The 18794-nt window shown below is 39.3% G+C and overlaps 1 protein-coding gene across 10 annotated transcripts in view; it reads left to right on the forward strand.

The window, feature by feature from the left end:
• LOC121961921 (adhesion G protein-coupled receptor L3-like) overlaps positions 1–18794 on the forward strand; it is a 273036-nt gene that overhangs the window by 106727 nt on the left and 147515 nt on the right. For all 10 annotated transcript variants that reach the window (XM_088073194.1, XM_088073195.1, XM_088073201.1 and 7 more), the window contains exon 4: positions 1741–1954. In XM_088073194.1, coding sequence (XP_087929320.1) covers positions 1741–1954 — 214 coding nt within the window. The remainder of the gene's footprint in view (positions 1–1740; positions 1955–18794) is intronic.

Genomic DNA, 18794 nt, shown 5'->3' on the forward strand with positions numbered 1-18794 from the left:
GTCACTGTCACTTGTAGCCCACTCCTTTAATGTTACAACAAGTACAACCATAAAAACAGCAAAGGTACGAGCATGATCTCCTAGTGCATGCTTTTATTCCAAATGGAGTAAGCTGTTTTAAGATATGTAAATAAATAAATAACTGTAGCTACCCAGTCAAACACGGAAAATATTTAAATACCATATGAGTCAAACACGACAATGAAGAAAGTTAAATGTAACTTCTGTCGGAATATAGTCATAATGACAGCTTCGAGAGGAAATGAGTAATTTCTACCATTACCTGAATCTCATCCAAGTCACATGACATAATGGTAAAAATAAAACAATTTTGCACTTTGCCAAGAAACAGAACAGTTTTATTTCTTAGATATTTGCTATTTCATACAAGCAAATAAAAACAAGCAGATAGAATGAGATGAGATTTTCAAATCTATTTCTAATGTACGACAAAATCATTTCAACTCAATAGTTTTTCTTCAATCTAATGAGAAATGGTCATTGTATTAAGGTGGGTTTCAAAGCTCAGAGAAAAAATTAAAGTAAGTGGACCTTCAGTTGAGATTATTTTGTCAAACACTGAATTGATGGGTCCCAGAGATTCTCAGAGATGTTAAAAAAAAAATTATCTTTGCCAAAGTAAATGTGACAGTTCATCATGGTATTGATTTCAGGTGAAAGCCCTATTTTCACATGTGGAAACACTCTCTGTTTCTTTCTCTCTGTGCATCAGTCTGCCCTGATGAATGTCCGTCCTGCACGTCGTCTGGCAGTCGCTCTTGCAGCTCGTCTGAAAGGATGTTTATAGAAAAAATCTATAACTGCCACAGTCCTCCTACAGTCACTCAAGCCAGTGTTTACGTTTCTCGCTCATTTTTTATTCTCGCTGTAAACACAGAACTCCTCCAGTCTGTTGTGCACATGCCCGCTCGTGTGCGAGTGTGAGCCTCCACAGACGTGCGTGGGCGTGCGTGCGTGCGCTTGTGTCAGGGAGAGGGAAAACAGCAACCTACGAACCACCGCCGCTCGGCCTCATTGGCCCTCCTGGCCATCTTGGCTCTGCAGTAAACAGCAGATTTTGGGCCAAACAGCTCAGCTTTGGTTTGAGGCAATGAGCACCTTTTGACCCTCTGCCTCCTGCCCCTGTGTGCTTAAATGAAGCACGCTGTATCACCTTAAAAGACAAAGAGCGAAGCAGCTCCTGTGATTTATAGATTCTAGTCTGGAGGGAAATTGTAACAATTTACATGAGGCATGCTCTGCCCTGTTTTCTTTGTCTCTGTGTTTCTGTCTGTCTCTAATTTCTCACTTGAATGCCCATGTAATGAATGTTTATTTTCTCACAGCCAAACGCAAACACCGTGTCTATTTCCTTATGTTTGATCTATGTCAATCTCACACTCTCTCTTTCCACAACTTCTGGCCTCTCGAGGGCCCCTGTGGTATTGCTCATCCTCCCACTCCAAATAACCAGCGTCCTGTCCGCCCACACTCTCTAGACCAGGGTGGACAACCTCTTCTCATATGTCTCAGTGTCAGACCTTTTGATTGCAGGTCCTCCCATCTGTTTTCCTGCAGGAATATACAGATTTTTTTTATTTAGGTCTCAGCCAGCCCTAACTTCAGGATGGAATTGTTTTTTCACTTAAGTGCAGAAATCATCTAAGCAAAGTGAAAAAAGGAAGGAATCGGAATAACCCATACTTAGACTCTCCTTGTGTTTTTCTTCCCCCTCTGCAGCCTTCAGTCGAGCACCCATCCCCATGGCGGTTGTGAGGAGGGAGCTGTCGTGCGAGAGCTATCCCATCGAGCTGCGCTGCCCAGGCACGGACGTCATCATGATTGAGAGCGCCAACTACGGCCGCACTGATGACAAGATCTGTGACGCAGACCCAGCACAGATGGAGAACACAAGGTGTTACCTCCCAGATGCGTACAAAATCATGTCACAAAGGTAAGGGCATATGTTTTTATTATTTTGACAGAATAATTTGAATTCTGGTAGCTGGTCTCATGTTAAATGCTCAGGGTTTTTGTGATTCCTTAAAACCAAAAATCTAAAAATAAGGCCTCAATTTGTATTAAAATGTCTACAGTCGATCTGTCAAAAGTCTTAAAAATGTGAAAAAATAGGATTTTGTTAATTGGGTTTTTTTCCGACATTGCATTATAAAATCACAAAGTAAGTGGTAATAATTAACTTTTAAATAATTCACAGAACGCCTCTTAAATTACCATCACGCATATAAGGATAGAGGAACTAACAGCACATGTACCATACCCAGTCAAATAACAAATTAATACTTTTTTTTTTTACCCCAAGGCAAACCAAATGTATACATTTAATTTATGTTTTCCACATGTTGTCACTTTATATTTTGTAAAAAATTACAACCTTATGTATAACCCATGTTCTGCTGTGGACGCCATGTTAGTTTGGTTCTGCAAGTCACACAATAACAAACAAACTGTGGAGTTAGTGGTAGACCAGGAAAAGGTGTAAGGTTTAGGACGATCATCCTACATGAATTTCATATATAAATATAAATATATATATAATATATAATATAAATATAAAATATATTTTTCTGCTGTCACAACTGAGTCCAGTTTTTAGTCTCTGCTTCCACATTCTCTTGTGATTTTCCCAGAAGAAAACACAATTTGGGAAGTAAATCATTTACTTAAAATGCTAAACTAAAGACAACCCCAAGGGTGTCTATGAAAGAAGCAAAGTCTTTTTCATATCTCCGTTTGGTATTAGTTTGAATCTGGACAGAACATCACAGTTTATATTTGCTAACACGAGTGAGGAGACTACAAATTTCAGTTTGACTTTGATACATATCTCCGGTTTAAACATGACATGATTTACAATATATTTTCTTTTAAACTGTCTGTGTTTCGCATTTAGTGTTGCAATAAAAGCTCTTTCATATTAAGTCATAAAAGATGATTATAGTAAAATAGGTTGTTTGTAGCCCCATTCAGATTGATCAACTATGACTGTTTGCATATATGAATATATATGCACACTCACAGCAAAATTTGCTTTATGCTGCTAAGTAATCGACTCGAGTGGCTGTGTTTGTTCAAAAACCTTGAAAACACAATAAGCTAATCTTGAGTTAATGAGAGATGCTGTAACTCACACCACCTGAATTCTGCTGAAATTTAATACGGCTCTCCTTGAGACGCATTTTTCTTTGTGAAACAGCAGTTATTGATCTTATTTACTTCAGAGACTATGGAAATGTCTTGGCTTGTGGAAAAAACAGTGCTTAGGTTTTAATATATAACAAACAGCGCTCAATGGGTTGTTCTGTGTGATAAATATGAGGACTGGCCCTTGAGATTTGCAAAAAAAAAGAAAAAAGAAAGATAACACGGGGCCATGTTTTTGGACAATCAATACAAAACCCCTCCTTTGGGTGGTTTAATAACAGTTCCCTGTTATAGATTAATCTATCAGTCATAATTTTGCTCTGTCACAAATCAATGTTCATTTGAAAAAACATGAATACATTATCAAGTATTTGTCAAATGGTCTCAATGAGCTTTGCCGCCACATGTGCTCTCAGACTTATGACCCCGTTGTGCACAAACCGGGACCTGGAGACCTATTTGTTAAAGCAGACACAGTGTAGTCTTTCCGTGCTTTAGTTTTTGCAGTATAATGGATTAGGGACATTAAGGTAATATATACACAAGTTTTGGGGGCTTTAACCAAGTCGTCTGGATTCAACAGAATGTCGAGCTCTGGCGGGTGTGGAGGGAACATATGTATAGTCCATTGGAGCCCTTTTGTTGACTTATTGCAGCACTTAGAAGGGATGGACTTATCTAAATTGCTACTCTGTGTTAACGTTTGTCTACCTCTTTTTATTTCCAAAGCTTTAGTTTCACATTGGTCGAACCCCTTTGAGAATTCTAATGGACCTTTGGGCTTTATCAAACAATTGCTCTTGGCTTTTTAGCTCGGTGCCATAGAGTTCAGATAATCAGCTGTGTGAAAAGCAGCTGATGGTAAAAAGAGGTAGTTTGAAACATGTTGTCAGATAATTGATGCACCCTGCGGCTCCCTTGTTCTCCAGCCGCCCACTCAGACTAAAAATCCCTGCAGGAATGAATCAACGGGTCCTGCTACTGTCAAGAACACAAAACTAACATAAAGTACCAGGGGAAAAAAGCAAGTCTTTTTAGCATCTCGTTGCTAGGGGGGGCGTTGTGGTGATGCTAAAAGGTAACCACAACCGCGATTCAGAGCCAGAGCACTTTGTCTTGGAGAGAGGAAGTCGCTAAGTGGATGAAAGGTGTGGGTGGTATGAACTGAGAATAGGGTGCGGGGGTGCCAAAGCAGGGATGGGGTGAAAGTGATATTTGTGGCTTTAGCGACACAGCTACACATTAGCATGCAGAGGTTAGCACAACAAACGAACGCCACCCCCGACTATTTCATTGTAGGGCTGTCAGAGCCGTTGCTAGGCACCTGCGGCTAAGCTCATTAGGGTTAAAAAGAAAACAGGAGCAAAACAGAAACAAGCAATTTGAACAGAGGAGGTCTTCGAAGACTTGTGATCAGGCCAAGGGTTGATGCCAGGGCATAAAGATTTGACTTGTATGCATACTCTATGACATCAACGTTAATGACACGCTGATATGTTAATTTACAGTGTTGCTTTCTCTTTTTAAATTACAACAGGCTTTGATCAGATCTGTATGCGCAAGATTCTGTAATTCTTAAATGTATCACCCCAGATAATTTTTTTTTTCTTCAGTAACTTGTCTACTTTAAAATCTCCAACGAGTCGATATCAGCAGTGATGCAAGCGCACTCTTTCATTAATATTTTAGCTGGATTTTCCTCCCCCGTCTCGCTCTTTCCTGTCTCCTTCCTCCCCCTCTATTGATCATGCAGTATGTTTATATGCACACTATTACCCAATCACTGGAAACAGCCCAAACAATGTAATAGAGTGATTAAAGCATTTACATGCTTCGCAGTAACCTGATTTCCACAATAATTGTGGTTTCCATGAGTTGTTTGATTACTAGGCTGATGTCTGGAAGGATGTGTCGCAGACAACAGGAAACAAAAGGGAGACAGAAAATGGATGGATACATTGATGTTTTTTGTTCTTTGTGTGGGTGAATTTACATAAATCCTGCCAGCTATGCCATAGCTTTTCTATAGCTTGAATTAATAGGATCAATGTTTGAGAGTTAAAGAAATACATCAAGGATATATCGCTGCATATCCATTATTTCTCATGTAAGCACAGAACATAAACATGCAGTTTTGATAATGATAAAGACTTGTAGCAAACGTTTTAACTGAAAAAAACCTCTTAAGTTGAAAACGAAACTTGTCAATGCTCTCTGGTTCTTTGCAATGCTGACATGGTTTCTAAATTATGCCAAATATATCCTTGACACTTCTGAACTGGAATTTCTCTTTACTTACTGACTGACATATATGCAGATGCTGGTGTATTTGGCTCCAGCTAATGTTTACCAATATTATCATCCCATTCCGTTCATAGGTTATGCTCTGTCAGACACACTGATTTACAAATGGTTTACTCAGACATTTCTGGTGAATGCTCAAAATCAAAAGTGGTTAGTTTTCAATAGATGGATCTTGTTGAAAGTTAAGCTAGCTGGACTGATGCAGTCTGTAAGGCATCGTGCAAATATAAAATATGTTTTATATGTTGTGAGCAGTTTTATGTAGGAACTAATTTATTTCTACTGGCCAGCAGTATCACTCCGCAGAGGGAAGCAATGGCGTCCTCCTCGGATGAGCTGTAACATTTGCTGATTCAGTGATGCTAGATGAATTAGCAGTAGATGCACCCTGCCGTCTGCATTATATGGTTGGCGGTGTGACCGCTAGAAAAGGCAAGGTCTTTGGATTATCTTCAGTAGCAAGGTCAGGATTTTTCAGAAAGACATTGATGTTTGGCTTTCAATTACATATTTTTGGCACTTTGAGCATCACAAGCAGAGTGCCATCTAGTTCTATTATACTGGAGAGAAAGGGGACATTTCTGTGGCCGATATCGCCAAAACTCAGCAACTCACAACAAAACAATTTAAACTGATAAATACCGCCAAAAGAAAAACACATGTATTTTCACACTGGAAAAGTATCAAAATTAAATATACTCACAAAATGTCAGTACACTAACTAAAAAGCACATTATGTATATTGTCCCTCATTACAATGCACAAAATAAACAGAGGCACCACCCACAGCAGCAGACAAATAAATTGCTAACAAGGGTGAAACCAGCTTCTGAAAAATCTTAAAAGACAAGTGTTTAATATTTAGAAAACCCTTTTGCTCCTTTCTTGTGACATTTAATGGGCATCAGAATTCTAGAATTACAGTTTGATTGATGTCTGACAAATTTATTTATCTCCTGTTGGCATAAAACAGCAACACATTTATTTGTATCCCTCTACCTGCTAAAATGGTTTACAGTTAGTATGTGGAATGGATCTTGGATAAAACAGTTTGTAAATAGACTGCCGACTAATCTAATCTGATTATGTTTAATTTAACAAAGATAAACAGGTTAAAGTGTAATAATCTGAGCATTACCTTAAAATCTAATTAGCATGCTTGTGAATGCACTGATAGTATTTTCCCCTTGTGGGACTCTGCCCTCTTTTCCCCCCTAGCCTGTGTACCACCTGCCTCTCCTCCTGGCACCAGTTAAGTCGTGGTGACTGGCAAGCGTGCTAGTTAGTATTCACATCCCGTCTGAAGATGAGCCACGCTGCTGCCGGCTTAGTCTGTGTGCCAGGCTCACATCCATCACCGGCAAATGCCCGGCCATATCACCGGCTTTCTTGAGCTGTCAATATACATTTAGGCAGCTCAATCCTCTCCCCCTGCTTCCCCAGCCACTAACAGCGCTCAGTTGATATTCAGCTATCAAATCCGAGCGCTACCTTTTCTAGTTTAGCCCACTCGTAAAGGTGTACACTGGGCCACTTTGCCAAGGCGTTTGGTCTTTTAAGCGAGAGCTAATAGCAACCTGTATCTGAGTGATAGCACGCCACTGAGCTTGTGAGTGCTGTAATGCATCCCAAAATGAAGGTTGTCTCGCACCATGCTGTGACAGGATGAAATGAATGGCTCTCTTTCATTAGCCATCCCTCCCTTTGTGCTGCGAGCATCACGGCTGTGCAGAATCCGCAGCCTCTGGATAAACATGTCACCTATAGGTGGTGCAAGCTAGACGGAGGCTAATGATGCTGTAATTGAAACGCGCTACTGAGAATTAATTCAGCACAATTTGAGGCCATTTGCATAGTGTGTACACACATGCTGCAGCCTGTGCTTTTTTGCAATCATTGCTGCTCCCTCGTGGGCTATTTTTGGAGCTTATTGTTTGGGAGCTGAGGCGTCTGTTGATTCCGCCTCTCTCCAAAGCATGTATAGATCTGGTGCCATTTCCCACTGTGTGAAATCACTGGAGAGGCAGGGCACTCGTGCTATCAAACAACAGTGACCCTTTTCTCATCAGAGCCCCAGTGTCTCTCTCCTCCCTCTTTTTGTGTTCCCCTTTTCCTTTCCCCAAGGCGGTGTGGCCTTCACGGCTAGTAATTACAGGCTATATCAAAGCTATATATCACCTTATATCTCGGTAGACCTCAGCAGGCACCTTAAGGGACAGCTGATAGCATTGTGGCAGGCTTGTGCATGACCCCTGAAGGAGAAAAGCAGGTCAGGAAGGTGCAAATCCACCAAACACATACATCCAAACACACACACACACACACGCACACACACACACACACATTCTTGTCTCTATCTGCCCAGGCTTTCCTTTTTGTCTTTTGTATCACTTTAACCCCCCGGGATTCTTCCCACTGCTGTGTCATCACACTTGTCATTTCAAGGAACAAAGAAGAACAATACATATTTTGGTCTACTAGCATTTTGTGTTTATGACACTAATGATGAAGGTTAATAGATACCACAGCTTGATGAGGCTCTTGAGGACGATAAAACGAAATGAGCGGCAACCTGTGATTTGAACCTGCTGGCCTCGTGACAGTCGACATTTGACAACCTTCCTGGTAATGATGTTTATGTGGAAAATAAATGCTTCCAGGCCATTATTTACTTCGACCACGCTAAGGCTGGAACGCATGTGACAAATGACTCCTCTTCCGGCGGATAAAAACATGTGCTGACAGAGGGACAGGAATGATTGAGGGATAAGGAGGGGAAAGCAGATGGGAGGATCCGTTCTCCTTTGCCGGTGATCTTTCCCATACGTTCCAGCTCTCATTATCCTTGGCTTCTGACCTTATTTCAGAGTTGAAGGATTTGATGAGATATTTGCTTGAGCAGGAGAGTAGGATTAACTCAAGAATCCCCTTTGGTTCTTTTGCCCATCTTCATTTAAATCCTCTCATTTCCAGCAGGATGTTATGATTGCATGTTTTTGGGGAAAAAGGGAAATATATATATATATATATATATATATATATATATATATATATATATATGTATACGCTGACACTTTTTTTAAAAAGTATTCCTATTAGCTAAGAATTTATATTGTTCATGATGTTATGATCAGATATTGAGAAAGACACATGAAGCAACAAAGGAAACATAATCAAACTAAAACCAGACTAAGAGGTTAAGACATTTATCATATATATTAATATAAAACACAAATATGATGCTTAAAATATAAGCACATGGCTACCTGTCCTCACTTGCCCTCAGCTCTGAGGGTGGCTCGGCAGATATGAGAGGGTGACCATCTGCTTCATATGCTCCAACATATCCCTTGTCCTGGTTTGGTTTTTAGCATTTGATTATTGTGTGCAGACTCGATATCGCAGTATTTAATTAAATATTAATTAAGTACTTCTTAGTATGTCACCAAAAAAAAACATTTATCTGTTGCATGTACTCAAATACAGCAATGGTTGCTATTAAGGCTTTGTTATTTTTATTTAAAGACAAATAAAGACAGCATGGAGTAATAATTCAAGCTGCAGTCAGCATGTATAAACAAACAACAAAAACAACACTAATGATGTCAGGGCTGTGAGGGCTATTTTTGTCTTAGCTTTATTTTTTTTAATAAACAGAAAGCCTGGATTAAAACTGGACATGGAGGGTTTTTTAATGAAAGATGCTATAAAGTTGCATTGTGAGAAATGTAGGATATAGTGGTTTTGGAGCTTGACCTGAAACAAGTGAGCATATCTTAGCCTTTGGTGGTATAAGTCCCCCAGCTTTATAAAATGTGATGATAAATTACTGGAGTACCTCTTTAACAGTCTTATGGTTTTACCTTTAAAGGGGAACACCACCTAAATTAACAATTCCAATGTATTATTTCCATGGCCTAGGAAAGTCCAATCGATATTTGAGAACATAAGTGAGTCCCTCTGGAAGCCAGAAACAGGAGATGAAAGCCTGGACCTGCGCCAGTGAATGGGAGCCTGATTTTGTAGACCCACACTATGGTTCTTAGCTTTTACATACCAAATTAGCTTTAGTCTGTTGTTGTGTTTTCAGTCCTGAAACAGAAAATATACCCATATACTCAGAACATTTTCCTAGATGCTGGTAAAATCTTTCACAAATTGCTGCTTGAGACTTCACCCCCTACAATATCACAAATTTGATGTTGAGTTTTTTTTTGTTGTTGTTGTTTTTCCATGTCTCAGTTCATAGGAATAAGATATGAATTGTCAACATTCCCCTTTAATGTTGGACTTGATGTCAACAAATATATTTTTGACAAAAGAAATACCTCAATATTAATTTTGTGTTAATATTGTTGGGATGACTGCTGGTGCTTTCACAAAATATTTACACAGTGATATGTCTTGTCAAAAAACATGGACATAATGACTAAGTGGGAAAAGGCAAATAATAGAATACAATTAACAGCACTTTACTGTAATGCATCTTTTAAAAAAAACAGTAAAGATGACACCTACAATATTACAGTATCCAAAATCTAAAACAATATCTAGTCTCATATCAAATATATCGATTTATCGATATATTGTCCCGCCCTACTTGAATGCACTTTTTGTTGCCTAATGCATCAAAAAGGCTAAAACACATTCATATTCATACAGTGGCCTTAAATACTTAATTCAGTCTTTTATATAAGCAAATACACAGCTGCCGTTGACATTAAGAGAGAGCTTATCATGCTGAGCAGACGGGAGCGTAATACCATCATTGCTCATGCATGACCCCCAAAGCTCTATCAGAAGTGGCCTCCCTTGTTTAAAGTAGAGGTTTGCATAAACATTTAACTCCCCAAACAATGGGATGTCAGCTGAATTAATGCATGACTTCAGTGTTGGAAGTGCAAATATCATGCAGGTGCTGCTTTAAATTAAAGGTTGTATTAGGCAGATTGTAATGAAAGGGGCTCTATGGTACTTAATCACATGGAATGATCGACTACCTCTTTTACTTTGATTCCCACTGGGCAGTGCAAACAAATACACAAATACAAAGTATACATATAATTATGTACACTTAGTTGTTTCTGTGCATGCGGCATGTTGGTTTATATTGGGTGCGTATTTCGCATCAATCACTCAGCAGTTTCTATGAGGTCCCGATTACAAGCTTTGTCTACCAGCCTTTCTCTGTTTATGCAGGAGTCATTGGTTTGTCTTGCTTACTTTTCGTTGGAGGCTGTTTTTCCATGATACAATTATGTGTTGAGCACCTGACAATTACAGAACAAAAACATGACCGATGAGCGCAGTGGGGGACAAGCGCCTGTTGTAATAGTACGAACAAATAGAGAATGGTGGGTGGTTTTGCAGCCAGCATTAATATGCAAAAGGGTAATAATAAAAGCTCTGTCAGAGAGAGACGATAAAATACTCCCTCTCGCTATAAAGCAAACATGATAAGTAATAAACAAATTTAGGAGTTGTTTGGATTACGGTTGGAGTTTAAACCGCCTTTCTATCTGTGCATGTTTGCCTTTTGCGTAACCCTCTTTTCCTAAAGACTTTTTAAATCAAAGAGGTTTATTTCTTCCTCGGCCTATTCTTTTCCAGCATTGGATGACATCACCTGACATTCATTATCCTGTCTCATTTTTCAGTGCCTCCCTGCCGCCAACCCTACTCCAATCCTCTTTGATAAGAGCCTGCCGCATTCAATTTTGGCCAATTAGTTGCTGTAAATTTCAGGCCTGCAGCCCATCCAAGTCAGCCTGGGTCTCCAGACGTGGCCATACAAGACTCTGTGGTGATTAGGCGGAAAAGGAAGCCTGGGTTGGCAAATAGGGAATGTTTAAGGATGTCTCCAGTTAGAAAGTGCATTGGTATCTCTCAGGAGATAGAGTTAAAAGAGGAGCAGATTGACCAGTGGTTTGAATCGACCGTAACGCCGTCCATTTTTGGATTCTGAGGGAAATGCCCCGTAGACTTTGTTATGCCCCTACAACTTGAGCACTTTGCCAAAGAATCCTAAAGTTTGGGAGTATTCTGGGCGCCCTTCATATTACCCACAGGAAGCCTCAGCCTAGTAGTGGTCATAGAGTTGAGTCTTTTGGTGTCAGATTAATAGCCGTCACAGTGGTGCCTCACTAAACATGGGGTTTTATAATGTGTTAAAAAATGGAAGCAGGAGGCTTCAGTCCATTTGTCAGCTAGGGGAGTGAGTTTCACTTGGATGAGTGCAAACAGTAAAGAAAGGGCTAATTCAGACAGGAGCAGGTGGTTAGTCAGAGTGCAGGGAGCCGACTGAGCTTTTCCTTCCCTCTATCTGATATTTGCCCTTCTCTGCGCTCTATAGTCTTTCATCCCTGTTCTTCTAGTTTTCTGCTTCTTCTTTTTTTTTCTTTTAATTGGCAGGTGGGAGTAGGCAACATACACATTTGATGTCTCTTCCTCATGCCCTGAAGCAGTGGATCCATTTTTTCCTCCCCCTTGCAACATAGAGAGGGCATGCAACTTCTACAGACCTTTAATAACTTTCCTTTGTTTGGCTATTCATCATGTCTCCCTAAAGATAAAAACAACATCCTTTCATGCTGATTCATGACTCTTTTTTGGAATGAGGTCCAAAACTTCTTGTGGCTCTTTCATCCCCTCCGTCTACCCCTTTGCCATAAAAACAACTTTCCTCTGATAGCTTTCCATCAGATTTACATCTGCAATTGTAAACTAACATAAGGAAACTGTTGATTTTTGCCCCGTGTACATTTCCTTATTGGAAGAGTGCCCTTTTTCCTGATAGCCCACTGTTGGTATTTTTGGTGCCCGGGGCAGCTAGCATGGCTAAATAGTGGTAGAAAAGTTCAGGTTCTATGGTTGTCAGTTGTTGGTAGGTTGTTGAAAAACTTGAACTTAGTTTGGTGATTCTTGCAGGAGGGAATATGAAACGTGTCATAGAAATGCCCAGAATATTGCTGAATGTTGTTGATGGACTCTTAAATCAAACATTTCCCAACCAGCAGTCACATAAAAAAAGTGATTATTACAAGAATTTTGGCCTTGGTAGTATCTGACTCAAAAAATTCACAGCCCTGTCTCCTAGAAATAATGTTTATATACAAGTAATTTGAAACAGCATGCTTGAGGGAAACATAATGCAGAGGGAATTATATTTTAATTTTGCCAAATAACATGCCTTGCAAGTTGAAAAAATGTTGAAAGTGAACATTTCAGCAAAATGTGGACTGACATAATATTTTAGTTTAGTTGTTGTTGTCCATCCAAGTAGCTTTTCTTGCAATGTATTATCCACTGGTGGTGACGGCAGCATTATTGTTCTAAACTTAAACTCACTAAACTCACTACTCAACTAAAATCCTGATCTTTCCCTAACCTTAAACTCAGTGCTTGAACGTGAACACAGGATCCTGGTGTCAAGGTCTTGCACTTTGTACGCCTGTCCTCCCTAACCACCTAATTGCAAAGCCTATGCCTAACATGAAAGTAGTATTTTGTTGCCTTAAAGACAAGTTATCTGTGAACATAGTCCTGGCATCAATTGCCACAACAATGTAATTAAGGAAGTTTATTAACATACCAACGTAATTTCTAGGAGACAGCGTTGACATTAAACACCAGAGTGCAAAAGACTAACTTCTCAATAACCACTTGTTATTCTCCCAGTTACAAACCATCAGGTTTAGGCCATGCTGACCTCCTAGGGACACATAAATGGACATATATTTTCAAGGAAAAAACTCTCAAGTCATTCTAAAAGTCCTCTCTTTTCTCCACATTACTGATGGATCTTGAGACTGTTTGTTCCCACCAGTCTTCTCACTATATTTTCATCCAAAATCCCTGAGTTGCCAGGGGCAACAGCTGCACGAGTCATCGCCTTCCATTTAACTTGTCTAGCAAAACTAGCATTGCATTTATAATTGCTGAAATTCTTTTTGAATGGCAGTGTAATGTTAAACAGCAGAATGTGATTGTAATAGTTTTGATTAAATTTGATAGGGGTGAGCAGACAATTTATCTTTCCAAACAAAAAAAAAAGAAAAGGCACAACTCCCTCTGGATAGTCATGTAAACAGGATTATTGTGGGGAATTGTCTGTTTATGCAATCATATAAACAGCTTAAACTGCTTCACTCATAGTTCTGGCAACAGCAGCGCTATCATTGCAAATAAAAGTATGCATGTCTAATTGAATCCAACCTTATTAATCACTTAAGTGAAACAAAGGCAAACATCAAAATAATGTAATACATAATTCATTTCATTTTAGTTCATAGTCAGTGTGCAACGGAGGATTGTTGTGTTGCCAAACTTTCCATATCTCTGCAAACACAAAGGCATGTACCTGGCTCTTGTGCTATGTATTCACACCTTGCTACTCACAACCTCTTAGAGAGCAAAATTATTTTCCCATTGCTCTCTGTGGGGGGAGTTATTTTTGTCAATCATCACTGGGGTGGAGCTGTTTAAAATGTATGAGACTGGTAATGTGACTGACCAGGAGGATCATGATTGATCCCCCTCCTCGTTGTTTTATTCCACTTCATCCAAACCTTTGGTGCACAGCTCATTCTGCTTACAGTGTATTAATGAAAATAATAGATACCTTTAGACATGCCCTCAGTGTTCATGGTCTAGTTCTGGTTGCCATGATGGCCTGTGCAAGTGCAATTTTCTAGCTGTCTTTGTTGTAACATAGGTCAGAGCTTTCAGACCAATTTTAGACCTTGCATTAGTGGCTGTACTGATTGGGTCAATGTGTGCCATTGGATTTTGCCTTGAGACCCTCTCCCCAACCACTGGATCGAAAGTTTAACAATACTTGGCTTCGGTGAACAGATGTTGATTGAAATTTACTTTAATGTCATTGACTTTTAAATACCTTTACCAACATAGGTGCAGCAGACCCATACAGTTTATCAGGGGGGTAATGCTATTTGTTCAAGCATTGGAGTTCACCAATGATGCACGTGCATGTGCAAGTTTACATAGGCCTATATTATTAAAAATGACCACACTACCAAATTTTAGACCAATTTTCTGAATCCGGTCATCAAGAATATGACGATTTTTATGCCTCCGTCAACCCATTGCATTCTTGTGAATGTGATGATCTCAAGAATGCCACAACGAAATTTCTGTTTTCTGAATTTTCTTGGCACAAATTTCCTCTTGGGTGCCTTTCTCTCTGTAAGTGGGCATATGTTACAGTCATCAATGCTAATTAGCTAGCCAACATTAGTAGCAGCTAACCCATTTGCTAGCCTGACAAGGGTATATTCTATTTTTTTTTCTAATGCCTCTCTTACATGACATAAGCTTCAGCAATCAGATCTTCCACCTCCTAAAATTGTTTACGAATATCAACCATATTATGCAAACTGTGGAGATTCTGTTTTCTCACTTGGAGAAAAAAGTGGTGGAGTGTTGTTTCAGTGCCCACCTGCAGCATTATACCAATGCCATTTGTGCATTTCCTGGTTGAAATTATCAATTTGATCTTGTTTTTTAATGTAGTGACCTCCATTAATTCATGGCATCTAAAATAACTTTGATGACTCATGTTTTTGTGCCATGGTTTCCTTTGATTGTTTTTTTTTTTTTGTTTTTTTTTTTTTTGACTCTTTGATAAGTCTTTATCGCTGATTTTGGGACACTGAGTCATTTCTAAGCACTGTGCACTGTATTTTGTTATGCTTAAAGAGTCCCTTAATATGAGGGCATAGCTTGTTAGTTTTCTGCAGCTCTAGTTATATTCCTGACTCCCAATATTTGTCATGGATATTTAAAATGTGCGATTGCTCCTTGTGTTTTTGTGCCACTGTGAAGGGTGATGTTTGTCATCTTGGTTGCCATTGAACATTGCTCAAAAATGACTCATCTTTGAGAGTTTAGGCTGCGATGAGGTAGCTCTAGTCCCGCTGAAACAATGGATGGCTCAAAGGGCTCGGCTGGGAAAGGCTCCAGTCGTTGCTCAGCCCAGCATTACAAGGCACTTTCTACCTCTCTTAATCCTGCTATCTTCCACTCTCTCTGCCTTTCTCCCTGTCCTCTCAATTACCGTTCGACTATGAATCCCTTTCGCCCTCCGTAGCGCTCCTCTTCCAATGCCTCCGTTTCCTCTATTTCACTTTAATGTTTCTCTTTTTCTTTGTGTCTTTGTCACATCACTCTCCTTATAATGAGCTTATGCTGGCCATGAATGAGTAGCCGCTATCCAAAGTCTACGGGTGCTTTACTTTCGAGGGCAGGGAAAGTGGGATCTACATTCACGCCACATGCCCTCTAACCTTGGTACGACAAAATCAAGGGAGCGAGACAAGGAGCAGTTTCACCTTGTTTCCTTCTTGACTCTGTGATGGCTGCTCGCAGTTACCACCTCACAAAGGACCTGTTTTATAAGCCTGGTCTCATTCAGGCACAGTCACCACTTTCATTTGCTTCCTCTGTTCCACTTTGGCAAAAGAGAATACACTGAGAATTGTTTCCAAAATTTGGTATTTGGTGAATGAAACCACCACTTAAAATTTTGAATCCTATTTCCTCCTTATCTAGTTAGATCTCAAACTAGATTTTGCCTTGGTAGTTGTTATTTTTATCTTTCAAACATGAAAAACTTTAAATCCTTATTAACATAAAGAGTGCAATTATCCATCTGTGTGATCTTTGGCTGCTGGACCTACCTGAGTGGTTAATACGCAGTGGAAAGCTTAAACATAATGTATCAATCTTTGAGATGAAAAAATGATGACACTCTCATAATCAATGTTTCATAACACATTTACATGATTCACTTTGATGTAACCCAAGCGGCTGAATATTCATACTCTGTACCACTTGAACTCTATACATATCCAGTAATCCATATGGAAATACTCTGCAGTGAGGAATTCTGTTGGAAGTGCGTGACTTTGAGGGCATTTAGATTTCAATAGATGGATTTAATTTGGCATCCCTGGTCGCCCTAAGTGAGTGACATGGTTTAAATTGTTCTGATAATCATTATCAGGCTAATTGGCCATTTATCACCAATGACATCCTCATTTGGCAGCATTTGGAGACATTTTTGACAATTCACTTACTAAATTTCCCCTTTCTCGCTGTTGTAGTGGCACTGGAGCTTCTCTTATGTCTGTGCTCATTATTTTCAATAGAGCTACTACCTGAGTTGTTTTCAAATCTTTTGGGTCAAGTTAGGTCTCACCTCTTGACATTTTGCCTTCAATGTTGTGGTAATACTGCTTTTTAAAATGTCTGAGACAGCACTCTCTCATACATAAAGGACAGAATAGGCTGATTTCCACTGACTTCCAAAACAACTTATATAACCGACCTTTACATCATGAAATACATGTAGTTCTGCACCAACTGTACTTGACTTGGTCAAGGCGACAAACGTGGATGGTCAAGTTTAATTAAAAAAATTATTTTTTTATTTTTTTTTTTTAAAAAAACATGGTTTGGCATTAATTAAGTACTTTAGTCACAAACTTAACGTGATATATATCCCACATACAACTCTGGTGTAGCATGCTACACAAACTGGCATACTAGGCTACATTTTAATTAAAAGAGGTGAACATTTTCTCAAGGACTTGAACACTAGTGTCTGAGATGAGAAGGTCCTGTGTTTGTTTTACCCATCCATTTAATGGCAGGCGGAGTGGTGCATGAGGGTCTCCTCAATGTTTTTACATTACGTGGACTTGTCGCACCTCCTCCTCTGCTCCCATAATAATTGCTATGGCCACCAGAGGCCACACCATTACAATAAACATAAGTTTTGGTCATACTAAACTTGCACAGTTGACATATGTGGACATATTTTCGGTGAAAGTAAGCTGGTTTGAGATTATGTCTGTAGCCTAATAAATAAATAGTTGAGGTTTATGGCTGTGCAAGGCCTGTCTGTCACTACCTTATTTAGTTTTTATTGCTTATTGCAGAGCTATAGTCAAGACCAGCTTAAATCCATGTCAAGTACAATATCAAGTCCAATCAAGTCTAAGTCAAGGCCAAGTCTAAAGGCAGAGGAGACAAAGTCAAGACCAAGTCCAGAGCAAATAAGGTATATTGAAGTACGTAATGGGCAATAGTTTCTTTCCAATGCTAATATAGTGATAAGGGAGTTAGGATGGACAGAAATGACCTGTATACACACTAAACTGAGTGTTGCACTGGAAGCAAATCTCAGTTGTCAGTAAAATAAATAATATTTCTGACATCACAATACTGAGTGAAGTTTAGAAAGAAAGAAGATCACAGACGTCAGTCAGTATCAGTCATTCATCCTGTCCTCTGTCCTCTTTCCTCTGCTGTTGATGTGATTCACAGCCTGCAGGTACTGCTCATAGAGGGAGGGGGGCTTGTTTGTCTCAGCCAGAATTTAACCTTACAAGAATTTGCCAAGTTTTAAGGTACATGACTATGCTAAATAGTTAGACCAGACAGATACATAGATACTGCATTGACGACTTAGGCCTGTTACTGTGATTTGTGCTTGTTAGCTAAGCTAGAGCACTGTGCTTGTGGATGAGAGACTGCAGACAGAGACTATTGAAATAGCCCAAGACCAAAACAATTCGGAGTCTAAAAAGGCACAAGACATGTGCAAGTCTTCACAAAAGTTGTTTTGAGACTGAGACTGGACTTGAATACTACAGCCACTGCTTGTTAAATTGACGAGGTTCCAACATATGTCTAGCTTATTTTTGCATTGTAGTCTCAAGTCAAGACTTCAGAGAGTTCAGTCTTTTACAAGTCAGGCGCACAAGTTTTGCAACTGAAGTCTGAATCAAGTCCAAGTGTCAAGTCTGCAGCTCTGTCCACTATGCTAAAAGGAAATACTATAAATAATTGGGTTTTTTTTCAGGTTTTTTGCTTTTTTTTTTAAATCTAGAAATTTCATAAATATTTAAAAGCAGTGCTTGGCAGCAATCTTGTATATCCTGTCTCAAAATATGTTTTTCTCTAAACCAGCAATTCTTGACTTTTTCTGGCCTCTTAGTTTGTTTTTAACGTTTAAAAATACTCCAGCAACTAAAGAAAACCAGTCTCACCTCAAGGTCCAGTTAGTAGGTCTTTTGGAGCCTTTGATATTATCACATGAGCTCGATTTGCTTTTTTCGATCTTTAACTATGAAACTATTTCAAGCCTTATTGCGTTTTATATTGTGAATAAATCAGTATTATTTTTTTAAAAATCCATCTGCAGATCTTGTGACCCATGTTGACTTCTAGTGCAGGTAGATTAATTTAGCAGCAAAAACTGTTCTGATGGAAGGTATGTCTTTCATTGACCCATATTGATT

The sequence above is a fragment of the Plectropomus leopardus genome, chromosome 23, assembly GCF_026936395.1.
Source record: "Plectropomus leopardus strain MGB_pleo_1.0 chromosome 23, ASM2693639v1, whole genome shotgun sequence".
Taxonomy (NCBI): Eukaryota; Metazoa; Chordata; class Actinopteri; order Perciformes; family Serranidae; genus Plectropomus; species Plectropomus leopardus.